General features: G+C 38.0%; 2 protein-coding genes across 2 annotated transcripts in view; one reads left to right on the top strand and one right to left on the bottom strand.

Annotated features, from left to right (window-relative positions):
* The window catches only part of LOC145994730 (uncharacterized), a 402,364-nt gene that overhangs the window by 119,834 nt on the left and 267,376 nt on the right, over window positions 1-15,154 (bottom strand). The window lies entirely within an intron of this gene.
* LOC145995003 (histone-lysine N-methyltransferase SETMAR-like) lies at window positions 6,935-7,417 on the top strand. The gene has a single exon (XM_083131535.1). The coding sequence runs from the start codon at window positions 6,935-6,937 to the stop codon at window positions 7,415-7,417; it is 483 nt and encodes a 160-aa protein (XP_082987661.1).

The raw sequence follows: 15,154 nt of genomic DNA, 5'->3' as shown, positions 1-15,154 counted from the left end.
GTGTGGCTCCGATGTAAATTCAAATTAAATAAATTAGGCTCATAAAAGACATACATCCTTCTCGTGGAGTAATTTTTTTTATGCTAAATCATTCTGAATTCTCCTGGTCAGGAGGATCAATTAATAAAAAAGTTTATTTCTTTTTACTTTAATCCAAGTAAAAATCTTAAGTAATCTTATTTAGGTTTATATTAGATGTAATATTGAAACAGCTATAATAGGTGACCGGTCGTGTATATGTTTTTCTAGAAATTCATTTAATGTAAAAGTCTATTGTTTTGCTTTTGCAATGTGAGTAGCCAAAAAGGGTAGACATAGAGTCCCCTATTAAGGAATTCCACGTGGACATTTGTAATTTGTGGCCGAGATATGGCTTTGATATTGGGTAGAGAAAGGCTCCCCTTAGATTTAGTTATGAATGTTTTTGGAGGTTGACCCTGAAGATGGTAGTTTACCTCATGAGTTCTAGAGAACATAATGCAGATGTGAAAATATGACAGAAGCACGAATAGGAATTTACGGATAGATGTTATGCAATTTTTTCTTTTGTTTTGTTTCCAAGTAATATTCTCGACCACTACTGAATAATTTGTCACCCGTTAATTGAAACCAAGTTACCGCTGTGTTAGTTCTATGAGGGATATGGACATGTTATAGAAGAGAGTGCTTTCTGGGTTTTATGTTTACTCTATAGCAAGTTTCAGTCTATGTTACGGAAGGCGTTATTGATCAAATTTTATCTTGGCATTGTTGTAGTTTTCCTTTTGATCAGAAGTTTGTATATTTTTCTTTTAACTTAACTGTGTGGGAATTGTGAATATTGGTAATTGGAGAAGTAAATAAATTTGTAATCGTTAATGGGTATTTCCTTATAGTAAATTTGGTTTATAAGTACAAATTAACTGGCCTCCTTTTGGTTTGATGAGGTGTCCCGCCGTCACTGGTCAGTGAGGCGGAGGCTTTATCAACCCATAAGAAGTCAGTTTAGATTTTGCTGATTTCGCTCGCGACTCGCATGCGTATCCTCACTGGTCAGTGGGATGCGGGTGCGATCACGATGGAAGTTTAAGCGTAAGGAAGGTTACCTTACTTTAGAGTTAAGGTTCTTGGTTAAGTAAACATAAATTATTTTTTTTATTATTCAAAAGCAGACCCTTACCCGAACTTTGGGATGCGGGGTCTCATGCCCCGCAGGAACTGAGAATTAGTCGTGGCATATATTATAACAGAAAGATAATTGGTAGGCAGCGACGCCCGGTCTTGGTCTTCCGAGGGGAGCGAGTCGGTGTGTCGTGTGCTAGGCAACGTGGGCCAACCAAGCTTAACTTTGCAAGTGGCGCCCAACGTGGGGCTGACAAGTTGTTTGTTGCAACCAGCAACTAGTATGTAACTGTTGTAACGGAGTTACGTTTTTGCATAAGAAATAACATTATCAGCAGTTACTTTACGATACTTGAATTGTTACGTTGAAAAATTTGTAACGCGGGGGAGAGAAATTTAGCAACCTATTAACAACTATGTATCTTCTCCGGATGCTAAGGTGCTTATGTTTGGAAATCCTTATTTGTGATTGAGCAAATGAGCAAATGACCAGGATTCACGGATTCTCCGAATATTTTTTTTGTTATTGTTGTTGCCAAAAACAAATATCTGCATTGCTAAGTTCATTAAAATGCACAAAGTTTTCAGCCGTAACAAAAAAATCGTACAGCTTAAAATATAACATTCTCAGTTTGGTGTCCCGATATTTTATTTGGTAATTGTTTCCTTAATTTCAGAGACCATAATTACTGGAATAACTTATTGAACCTGAAAAAGTAAATAGCGACTTGAATACACAGATTATCTGAATACTCGGATATCAGGAATAACCGTATTACTCTGATATCCGAATTATCCGTTGCATCCGAAACGGTTATCGGATAATCTGAAATCCGGGTATCCGTTATCCGGATTTGCAGCCATACCTAGTTTTCCTAGGAAAAAGTAAGTTCCCGATGAGCGAAGAGTTAAACTACTCAGTGGTCTTGTTACTGGTGTTGAATGGCTCAAGCCACGAAATACAATAGGTCTAATGCGGTGGCGTACTCATGGAGGGAGAACCGATGGAGCTACAGTCCCTCCCGAAATTTTTAGAAAATCAAACTTTCCAAAGAAAAGCAGTAACTCGACAAAACCAAAGTTGTAAATTCAAACTTCCCTTAAAATGACCACCTATTAGCATTTTTGTCGTTGAACAACTTTTAAAACCAAGGTTAAAAAGGGTAATTACGTAATGTTTGATAGTAACATATCCCCACCTCCTAGAACAATCTATGTAATATTCATTCACCTTTACAATTCCTGCCCCTCCGAAAAAATAATCCTGCGAACACTAGTGGGCTAATCATACAGTAAATCGGTAATCCGCTGTTGTAACTAAGAAGAAAGCTTAATTTGACTTTGCGAACCTTCGACAGTGAATGTTCAGATTGGTCCCAAGATTTTTTAACAAAGAACTATGCAAGGTCCTGGCCAAACAATTTATCTGTATAAACAAAAACAACAAGACAAGGAATCTTTTTGACAGGAATTCACACGGCAACAGAAAAGCCAATGCTCTATTCAAACACGCCGCAAACAGGAGTTCCTCTGTTTGGGTGCAGTATCAAGGATGCTGTGGGTAACAGGTGTACAGGCCCTCCACAATCTCCAATGCAATTCAAACCAAGGTCATATTTGCAAGGTTCGCGATAAAGGCAAGGGGATTTCTGGAATAACTAAACCAATAAAAATCAATTGGCAGGAGACTTCCAAGTGGATTTACGCTTCAGACTGTATCCAAGGTTGTTAGTTATCACGAAGTAATAGAATGCGGTAATCCCGGCTGTTAACAAAGATTCGGGTTATGAGTTCTGGGCTTTGATAAGAATTCCTTTCCCTCTTCGGGCAAATTTTGGATCAATTGTCAAGGTGATAGATAGTCCGGTAAATTAAGATAAAATAGGTGAAAAATCAAACAAAGATGATTCATTGTACAGACATTATGTATTATTATATGTTATATGTATATACATATCAACAATCGGACTTGAGTTTTAGTGGCATATGAATGAGTGGCTGTTAATTGTAGATTTTCAGTTATTTGATTAAACGTTCCAGATACGGGGAAAACTTTCAACAATAAATGTTGTACTCCATTAAATAAAGTTCTTACGTTCTTAGTTTTCATGGTAATTTTAACTGTATTTAACTTATGAGGAATTTAGCATTACACACAAAATTTGACACAGTATGTGTTAAGAAGTAGGCCAATTTTAATAATTACATTAACGCCAAAAAAGGAATAAGTAAATTCTCTTGCTGCTTATAAGATATTAGTAAATATTATTAGATTGTTATTCCAAAACCCTGTTCGTATAATCGGGCAAATCTTTGACGAGTTGGGGTCTTGAATTCGAATATTGATTGATTGATTTGGTATATTTTACTTCACTTTTCTGTTACTTTTGGCTAATAGCGAAGATGAGTGATGATATGATGAAATTAATGAAGGACAAAGAACGCCCATGCCCAGGTCAGGATTCGAACCTGGACCCCTTACTTAGTAGCGAACTGTGCTAAACACTCCTCCACGGAGTTCGGCTTCCAATATTATGTTAATCGGGATTTTCCTCTTATTCATAACTCATTGTATATACCTATACCAACGCAGAAAAAGAACGTAAAATAATTACAAATACAAAACTCGAGGCAACTTTCAATAATCAAATCAAATAAATATACAAAGTTTCATCTTCATCGTTTTTTTCTTACCGTCGCTGAAGTCTTGAGAAGTATCAAGAGACCAACGAACTGGTATGGGGACACTTACAACAAAAAGTTTTTAAGTGATCCTTGGCACGGTAAAGACCGAAAGACTGCTTTAATATTTTAAAGTGCACTTACCCCCTCTCCCCTTAAAGAAAAGAGAACTTCCGACAGTGTACAATAGGCATATAATATCGCACTCCCCCTTCCCTATAATCACATTTTGATAGCTTCCTGGCAAATAACCGCTAATTGAAGGGAGTCTAGACCGAGACAGACTATCACGGATAATGGTCTCTCGACAGAGTTAGGGAAATTAGCGTTGAGCGGTGGATGATGCACCAGTTGGTCTGTCGCCATGGCGCGAGGCGTGATTACAACAAGACGAAGGCTCTTGGTTGATGTGGTCGACAAGTTTTCTCCTCGGGGGATCCAATTTTCAAGACTCGGTATCTGCATTCTGCAACTTTGGCGGTTGATGAGATTAGCGAAACCAACCATATACGTAATCTCATTGGCACACACCCTTTCTCCCTCCCCCTCCCTAGACTTGCAGCCGGGAGGAAATTAATAATAAGGTGTCTAGACACTTCGGAACTCGCGACAAAATATTCCCACACCTTGCGCCTAGCTCTGGTGGCAAAACTTCTGAAAGCGTTGACTATACGTAAGGAAAAAAGCCCAAAAGAGTTTTTTTTTATTCTTACAAAGACAACTACTATTAAATATGTGGTAAGATAAGTTTTGTAGTTTATGATGGGATGCATGCGAAATTTCATAGTCAAGTAATAGTCCTTGTTTTCCTAGTTCCTCAAATAATAGTTACACCAGACTTGTTACTTCTATTCCTTACCTTTCGTAGTTGGATTAAAACTATTTCAGTATTTGCATCATTTTCACCCAAAGTAGTGAATACTTGGCTTACAATAAACAGACGTACAAAACCAACTTCGTTATAATTCACTGACAAGGAGGACAACCAAAATTTGTAGATTGACATGTGAGCTGTGTCTGTCTTCCACTTTCACGTTCTGTTTAATTAAACTCAAATTTACACTGTGTGAGTTGTGTCTCCATATTGGTACAGCAAAAAACAAACAAGCAAAACAAAAAAAAAACTATGTATTTCTAGTAACTGGTAGCTTCTAATTAAACTCGTATTTTATTTGTGTTCTCCACTTGAAATACCTACTCTTTTAAAACGAGTAACTTGTGTGTAAAAAAAAATCCACAATATTTTTGCCTCTCCTGCAATGAAGTACGTATTTTCAGGGTATCAAGGCATGTATCTAGTGTTACAGATTGATGTTACACGGATATGAAACTCGAATAGGCCTACTATTATTTTTTTTAGATTAAGGGTAGATAAAGAAACAAACAACATAAAATATATAAAGTAAGAAGAGATAAGAAGGAAAGACAGTTAATAGATTTCCTTGAGAGCTAACTTGAAAACTTTGGCTCAGATGAGCCACCTGACTCCGAGAACAGAAGGCATGACAAGAAAGCTAACGAACTCGCCACGCAGGGACTGACGACTTCTTTCTCTCGGTAGAAGAAATTAATTCAGGGCGTAGGTGGTATGTAATGATGATGATATCTAAGGTGACGTGCAATAAACCACAGTTGAGACTTCCGTAACTAACGAGCGTACTGTGTACGAGTCCTACCTCAATGAACTATAGTTGCTGTCAGGTCAGTGCTCAGAAACACCTGAATTTATGAAAGGTATGTGAATGTATTTTTTGAAGTATGTACACGCAAGTAACAACGCAAGGCAGAAACTCTGAAGAGACTACGTGATGCTCCCAAAGAAGTCGAATTCTTATGAGTCACTAGCCGGTTGGTGAAGGTGACCCCTGAGCAAAACGTGACCTCTATACTTTACTTCTTGGGTCTCAGACTGTTTAATCGTTTTGTCGAAGATTGGTATTTCGATGCAGGTGTGCGTGTTAAAGCTTTGCATTTTTGTGAGTTCATGGAAAGATTATTAGTTGCACATCGTTCCTGCATGTAACTATTTGCCTCTGAAGTTGGAATTTCAAATGATCATAAATCATGATTCATTTAGAACATATCAGGAAATGAAAATAGTTTGTAATCATACGGATTAGAAATGAACATACGTTCATGAGCCTGTGCCTTAGTACATATATGACGTTGTATTGTATAATTTGAGTTTACAAACCACATGTTAGTAGTTTTTCTCAAATAATTCTAACTTCAGTCACAAATTTTCTTTCTATGTAGTGCAGTGTACAGCAAATTTAGGGAACATCGTCGAAAATGCTGTGCGTTACAAAGTAGCTAACAAATATGTCCGAATCCACATCTGCCACCTTCCAAAACTCCGTTCTACTAGCAGAATCTCGTTCTGTTACTGTCTGAATTTGCGGCACATGTTTAATCGACTCACTGTATAACGCTGTGCTCGGCAGCCATGTTCCAGTCTTCAAACTGTTGGGAAACGTTGTTTGGGTATACGATCTAGAACATAACTGTACTTGGGCATTACAGCGATATGTTTTGATCATGTTCCTGTCTGGTTAGCAACATGTTGCAGACTTCTTCAAACTTGTTAATAATCTGTTTGATTGAATTTAGGTTTAAGTTCACTTTCCACACAAAAAGGCTATTCGGGACTGGACCCACAGTTTAAAGTGGAATTCGAAACACTATGTGCTTCCACTGGGTATCGAACCCCGAACATCTTTATTACAAAGCAACGAATTCCTGGGTTCGAATTCCGGCCTGGCCATGGGCGTTCTTTGCGAGTGTCCCTTCATCAATTTTATCATACAATCGTTCAGTGTCATCTTTGCAATTAGCCAAAAGTGGCAGAAAAGCGAAGTAAAGTAAACTAAATCAATTACCAAACGAGTCAGGACCTCAACTCGTTAAAATGTTGCCTGATTTACGAACAGGTTAATTTTTGGAAAAATAATCTAATCTAATAATAATATGAGGGGCGTTCAAGTCAATCCTGGACTTTTTTTCTTTTACAGGTTTAAAAACAAATCCCAGGGTGGAGGTAGTGTGTGCAGTAGGAACTGTCAACTGTGCTCATTGCACACGCCGATCCAGAGACCAGTATTCAAGATGGCGGGAAAACAGTGTGAACGTGTACACGGAACAGCGTGTGGTGATGAAGTTTGTAGTGAAGGAGAGCATAAAACCAGCTGAAATTTACAGAAGACTGCAAGCACACTCAGCAGCAGTAAGACATTTCAAAGACGGCCGTACGTTTGTCACCGACAATCCCGGTCGTGGTGGTTCCCAGCCCACAGCAGTCATTCCTGGGAAAATTCAGCGCGTGGAACAGCTTATCATTGACAATCGTCGCAATGGGATTATTCACGTGGATTTTTTACCCCGTGGTGTCACTATCAGCAGTGAATATTACTGTCGTGTTCTGCATGTTGTGCATAAGAATCTGAGGAAGAAACCTCATACCGCTCAACGCACTATGCAAACACTCCAGGAAATCGGCTGGGAATTATTTCCACATCCCCCTTACAGTCCGGACTTAGCGCCAAGTGATTTCCGCCTCTTTGGACCCCTAAAAGAATTCCTCGGAGGTCAACATTTCAGCAGTGATGACGAAGTGAAGCAGGCTGTCCTAGAATGATTCAAACGTACTGACAAATCTTTCTATGCCGAAGCATTCCAGGCATTAGTTAAACGATGGAATAAGTGTATAAATATAGCAGAGGAGTACGTAGAAAAATAAAAGCAGTTTCCACCCCTTGAAATTTGTTCTTTTATTTTATAAACTCAAAAGTCCCGGATTGACGCCCCTCGTATATTGCTGACTTACAAGTAGCGGATGAATTAACGAGGGGATGTCACAGATTACATCGATAGGTAAACAAGTTATATATGTTTCCATCTGAACGGAGATCAGTGACCTTCAACAGTTGGTTGAATGCTGAGAACATCTCACACCAACCAAGCAATTAAACAAAATTGCAACGATTGCAGTTCATTACAAATCAGAAACGAAATGGATGCCTTATAGTGTGATAGCTCCACAACTTTGGAAGGTGTGAAAATGGATGTAGAAATAATTTCTTTAATGAGAACCAGAGGGACGTAAGTTCAATTTATTAAATTTGCAGAGAGAAGAAATAATGCATTCTTATGAATATGTCTTACTCTTAAAAACAGTCAGCAAACTGGAGATACACGACTTCACCTTACTGTTAAGGATTACAAGTCGATGTCGACCTGACTCCAAATAGTTTTTTTCGGAGGAGTTTATTTAAACAAACCGCATTTTTGATTATCATACGACGATATGCATCCCTGATTTTCAGTGCAAGGAAGTATTTTCATATTATGTTACCAGTAATGAGAGAAACGTGCATATATATACATTCCAGAGAACATCAACTGGAAATTAATTAAAAATTTACTAAAACGAATCAACGTGCAAACACCAGCAGTAACCTTCGCAATTAGCTAAAAGTGGCAGAAACGCGAAGTAAAATAAATCATATCAATCGATCAAACCAGTAGTAACGAATGTTGAAGAGTGTACTAAAGACAAAACTGGGGTGGGAACATCATTAAGTATTGTAAATCGAATAGAATTAGGAGAACCAGGAAGTTTAATTGAAGATGACTAGATTAATAAATTATACACCAACGATCAAAATGAAATAGTATCAATTTTCCGCTTTTATCGTAACATCCAGGCTCTTAATTAGAGAAACTCTCCAATGAAATTTACCTCCAAGCTGGGCAGCGCCCTCCTCTCACACACACAAAAAAAGTTGAAACGGAATTCCTCAACGTTGAAACATTTCCTACTGTGGTTACGGCACGACTGTAGTGAATCATATCTTACCTGAGACTTCTTCCACGTATTCAGGCCACTCTGTGACCATTAATCTTCAAGGTGAAGCTGTCAGTGAATGATACGTAGCTGAAACACCATGAATCACGTAATTTTAATTTGTTACAATCTGACATACCTGACGCCTTGATTTACGTACTTCTTAACTCTCACGCGTATGGGTTTAAGGAGGTAACTGCGTTATGTAGGATGCCTAAACGAAGAGTAACCAGCAGATATTAGAGACGCTCGACGTTTAGTTTTCCTCGTTCTGAAGTTTCTTTACTTTAAGGATATTAGGAGATTGTGCCACACTGTCAATACAGGGTGAGTCAAAAGTCAGGTTACATAGGAACTTTTCCTTGTCTCGTTAATTGTCCGTGAATGGTTGAATGTCTAGTTTCCTGGTGCATGGATCGGTCGCAGTGGTCCCGTTGAGTGGCCACCGCGGTCTCCAGATCAATGGATTTTGTCCTTTGGGGTCATTTAAAGGCGCTCGTCTACTCAGTTAAGATTCAGAACATCCAGCATCTGAAGGAACGCATTGTACAATGTGCAGACATGATTATGTCGGACGTTCTGCAAAAGGTTCTGGAGAACTGGAAACAGTGGCGGCGCCAGGATTAATCATCTGGGGGTGTTGAGGGGGTGCGGAATAATATTTAGGGGGTGCGGTGCTGAAAATAACGAAAGCATAAAATACGAAAGCATGCTTTAGCAGATGCGCAACCACGAATTCTTGTCGGGAGGAGGAGGGGGGCAAATACCATAAGAAACGTGCCAATACTACTACTACTACTACTAATAATAATAATAATAATAATAATATTAATATTAAAAATCCACTATTTGTTCCCATTTATAAAAGTCTAGGACAGAAGTTCCAAACGTTTTCGTTTCACGGCGCCCTTAGTTACTGCTTCAAGATTTTCCCGCGATGCCCAAGTCAGAATGTAGGCCTATCTAGCACTTGCAACGCTCAGTTTAGTTAGTGTGGTTAGGTTACTTGCCTTCTGTTAGAAAATAAACACACACGTATTTCAAATTCAGAAACATTTTATGTGCAAAAAGTACTAAATAAGCACATATTTGGAATAATCATATCATTTGAGTGAACCACTGGTCTATGAGTTATCTTGAAAACAAAGTCTACATTTCAGAGACATTTCATGCTAAAAAGGATGCATTGTTTTGTATGTGTAGTTTCGTCATTTGTAGAGCAGTGAATAAGTATGCAGTTTCTTTACGGAATTGCAACAAGAATTTAAAGTTCCTGCGTCTTGACACAAACTTAAAAAAAAAAATCTAGAGTTGTGTGTCTGATATGTGAGGTAAAGTTTTCGTGGAGATTTATGAACGATTGATAAATAATAAAGCTGCTCTCAAGACGATTGGGTTTTCTGCTAAATACTTCTGACATTACTAAACTTCAAAATAGGACTAACATCAAAGGGTGATCAGAAAGGACGAGAAACGCTGTTTAAATTATACCGAGATTATAATGACAACGGGATATCATATTTACTTATTGTTTATGATGTATCATTTATGCAATCCATCCTTTAATAAATAATAACAATAGTTTTATAACTAGAGCTAACCGATTTTTCAAGGGTGGGGGTAAACTGATCTCTTTGGGATGTCCCGATTTTGGGTCAAAATATTATGGTCACCCTACCTCTGATCTTTATAGAGACTGTCGACAGTACAGGAAAATATATACTACTTCTCTTTCAATGCTTGGCTGTTGTGTATACAATAACAGCGGTCTCACTACAGTACCTAAAATTCGGGTGCTTAAAGTGCCTAAGACATGTAACACTGTAAGAGTTAATGTTATCAACATATGTTTTGAATAGGGGGTGCGGAAGAAAATTAGGGGTGTTGCGCATCCTTCGCGCCCCCCTGGCGCCGCCCCTGACTGGAAACGTTGCGTGCACAAATACTATAAATCCATATGTAACCTGACTTTTGACTCACCCCGTAGATTGTGGGCAATAACCCTCATATTTTGAAATACAGAGGTTTAGTTATTTAGATATTTAACAACTAAAATATTTTTTAGGTAAAAAAAGTACTTGGTTTAAGTCAGCAACTTAACTTATACATGCTATGATTTGGATCTTTTTTTTTTCACTAACTAGGCTCCATCAGCCTACCCTGTTTGTGTAAACCGAATGTCTCGAAAAATAACTTTTTCCTGTCATTCTGCTAGTCCTACGCTGCCATAGTGCGATGGTGAGTGATCATTATATTACCAGTGATAATACTATAGTGGAACCACACTCAAAAGAAGCTGAGCAGACCCGCGACCCATGTACGTCGTACTCCAGCGTAGAAGGGAAGGGTAGAGTGGAGCAGGCTTCCTTATGGCCAGAGTTGAACGGATGAACAAGAAAATTTGCAAAGAATTTTGGCCGAAGGTTCTTTTGTTTGTAGTCGCTTTTATAAACTAGGCAGGAAGCGGCCGCCCCTTACAACCTCCACTCAACAAACAAGAGGAACCTGGTAATTAAACGAGCTTTATCTCCAACTAAATATGACTACTCCGACAAATTTAACATACGTGTTATAAATTGTGTTTGTATTTTGTACAAGTATATATACTTGTATATTGCTTAACCTGGTTGATGGTGTATCTAAGTTATAACTGAACCTTGTGTTGTGTGTACATGTATTTTGTATTTTGCTTATCCTGGTTAATGATGTGTCTAACTTATAACCGAACCTTGTGTTGTGTCTACAAGTATTTTGTATTTTGCTTAGCCTGGTTGATGGTGTGTCTAACTTATAACCGAACCATGTGTTGTGTCTACAAGTATTTTGTATTTTGCTTAGCCTGGTTGATGGTGTGTCTAACTTATAACCGAACCTTGTGTTGTGTCTACAAGTATTTTGTATTTTGCTTAGCCTGGTTGATGGTGTGTCTAACTTATAACCGAACCTTGTGTTGTGTCTACAAGTATTTTGTATTTTGCTTAGCCTGGTTGATGGTGTGTCTAACTTATAACCGAACCTTGTGTTGTGTCTACAAGTATTTTGTATTTTGCTTAGCCTGGTTGATGGTGTGTCTAACTTATAACCGAACCTTGTGTTGTGTCTACAAGTATTTTGTATTTTGCTTAGCCTGGTTGATGGTGTGTCTAACCTATAACTGAACCTTGTGTTGTGTCTACAAGTATTTAATATTTTGCTTGGCCTGGTTGATGGTGTCTAAGTTATAACTGAACATTGTGTTGTGTCTACAAGTATTTTGTATTTTGCTTAGCCTGGTTATGGTGTGTCTAGCTTATAATTGAACCTTGTCTTGTGTCTACAAGTATTTTGTATTTTGCTTAGCCTGGTTGATAGTGTGTCTAACTTATAACTGAACCTTGTGTTGTGTCTACAAGTATTTAATATTTTGCTAAGCGTGCTTGATGGTGTCTAACTTATAACCGAACCTTGTGTTGTGTCTACAAGTATTTTGTATTTTGCTTAGCCTGATTGATAGTATGTCTAACTTATAACCGAACCTTGTGTTGCGTCTACAAGTATTTTGTATTTTGCTTAGCCTGGTTGATGGTGTCCAACTTATAACCCAACCTTGTGTTGTGTCTACAAGTATTTTGCATTTGGCTTAGCCTGGTTGATGGTGTGTCTAACTTATAACTGAACCTTGTGTTGTGTCTACAAGTATTTAATATTTTGCTTAGCCTGCTTGATGGTGTCTAACTTAGAACTGAACCTTGTGTTGTGTCTACAAGTATTTTGTATTTTGCTTAGCCTGATTGATCGTGTGTCTAACTTATAATTGAACCTTGTGCTGTGTCTACAAGTATTTTGAATTTTGCTTAGCCTGGTTGATCGTGTGTCTAACTTATAATTGAACCTTGTGCTGTGTCTACAAGTATTTTGTATTTTGCTTAGCCTGGCTGATGGTGTGTGTAACGTACATGTATAGGTAAGTGAATCTTGTGTTGTGTCTACAATTATTATATATTTTGCTTAGCCTGGTTGATGGTGTGTGTAACTTATAATTGAACCTTGTGCTGTGTCTACAAGTATTTTGTATTTTGCTTAGCCTGGCTGATGGTGTGTGTAACGTACATGTATAGGTAAGTGAATCTTGTGTTGTGTCTACAATTATTATATATTTTGCTTAGCCTGGTTGATGGTGTGTGTAACTTACATGTATAGGTAACTGAATCTTGGATTGAGCATTTATGAACGTCTTCATTGACAAACAGGGAAATTCATTTGATAATTTTATAATTTTTCTTATAAGATATATTAAGCTCCAGGTTCATCCTAACCCCTCCCAGAAAAATCTTGGTACGCTCCTGGTTCCATATTATCCAATATTCTCCACTCGCCTATGCATTTCTTAACCTGAATAACTTTTGTATTAAGGCCGTACTAAAGGCAATTTTGTGGTAATTTTTCGATAACAGATGGCAGCACCGTTTACCATGGCAAGCGAGGGCCATTTTGCCAGATCTCCGCGTAATCAAGGCAGATAGATACAGGTTGGTCGATAAGGGTACTCGATGTGAGGTGAGTTAGTCATTAAAAATAAATAGTAGTAAATCAGGGAAATTGCTAATCATGAGATTTTAGTTATATGTTCTTCTTACAGAAATAAGCAATATATCATTAGTGGAAGGTAGTAATAGTCGAAATATTAATATAAAATCCGTTGTTTTATATTAAGTATTTGTTTTAATATTTACAACGCAGAGAAGAAAATGCAATAATGAGTGTAGTTAAATATTAATATAAAATTCGTTGTTTTATGTTCAGTATTTATTTTAATATTCAGAACGTAGAGAAGAAAATACAATAATAAGTGTAGTTAATTCAAACACGAAACGGACCAAGTGAGGACAGTAATTAAAATAATTGAAAACATTTTGTGAATACGTTTGAAGCAAATGCTGCGTTGACTCAGGCACGTATCCAAGGGGGGCTCAGGGGGCTAGAGCCCCCGAAAGTTTTCGGTTTACACTAGATAAAATTAGGCTTTTTGGTTTCTTGTGTGTGTGAAATAAAATAAATTGACGAAAATTTAAGGAGAGAAATAATTATCGAGGCAAGGTAAATTTTTCTACAACCCTGTAATTGATAATAGCACGTGTCCAATGTGGGGATAAGGGGGGTCGATCCCCACCCCCAGGAAATGTTTCAGTTTACACTAGATGAAGTAGGTTTTTGGCTTCTTGAATAATGTGACGATAATTTAAGGAGAGTAATAATTATCTAGGCAAGACAGAAAATGTTCTATAACCCTGTTATTGATAATTGCATGTATCCAAGATAGGGATCAGGGGAGTCGAGCCCCTTCCAAGGGAAATCTTTCAGTTTACACAAGATAACATTAGGTTTTTGGTTTCTTGAAAGATGCGACGATAATTTAAGGAGAGAAATAATTATCGGGGCAAGGTAGAGAATGTTCCATAACAATATTATTGATCATAGCACGTATCCAAGGTGGAAATCAGGAGGCCGAGCCCCGCAGGAAATCTTATCAGTTTACACTGGATAAATTAGTTTTTTGGCTTCTTGAATAATGTGACGATAATTCAAGGAGAGTAATTATCGAGGTAAGACGCAGAATGTTCTATAACCCTTTTATTGACAATATTGTACGTAAACTTTTCTTGCGTTTTCATTGTTGTTGTCGCAGCGAGCGCGATCATTGTGTAAAGATTTGTCATCATTTGGAAGCTGCACAACAAAGCGTGCCACGAGTAGGACGATTCTTTGCATTATTTATTCTTTGGAAAACGGGAAAGGAAACGTTCTTAAATAAGAGGTGGAGTCGAACCACTGGTAATATTAACGAAACGTTTTACCTGCGGAACATTCTAGAATATAATGAAGACGTAAATACCAGGCTTCAATTTCCCGGTTGATCAGTACAACAGAACCTGTTAGTAATTCGAAAATGAAGAGGACTTCTGAGACAATTTCCCTAAACTACCGAAGTCTACTTCTAGTTCGTGTCCAAAGTTGAAAATATTGACGTCTGTGGAACTCTAGGAGCCTCAGTGTAGTGCTAGTTCGGGGCATGAGCCGAAGAGATCGAAGGTCTAAAGTGAATATTTCAGGAGTACCGGATATTGGGGCGGTTTATTAAGACATAAATAAGTTGCACAGATCAACTGTAATTTTATTCGTGTATGCAGTCCGAGACTTTCATGGGATACAAATGACTTTTATTTAAGCCAACTGGGTTCGACACACACTCAAACTCTTAACCACTACAAAGGGACAGCCGAAAATTATATGAATGTCGAGAAGAGAAAGCAGGAAGATGTTGCATATGTAGATATTTTAGCGGAATTTTCAGGCTCTGCCAGGACCCGAACCAGGGTCTCTGGCATGTCGTGCCGTTGCTCTACTGGCATACCCAAGATTTTCGAAGGGGGGGGGGTGTTACGTATACTTTTTTTCGGTAGTCAGTCTTCATTTTGCCATCTTTCTCTGCCTTTGACGTTCATTTTTTTAGAATACTGGGCCAAAGGAGGGTTATGACTAGGGAACGGA

This window comes from Lepisma saccharinum, chromosome 11 (assembly GCF_977018435.1).
Source record: "Lepisma saccharinum chromosome 11, izLepSacc3.1, whole genome shotgun sequence".
NCBI classification, from domain to species: Eukaryota; Metazoa; Arthropoda; class Insecta; order Zygentoma; family Lepismatidae; genus Lepisma; species Lepisma saccharinum.
The sequence above is the reverse complement of the archived record's forward strand: the minus strand, read 5'-3'. Positions and strand labels throughout refer to the sequence as shown.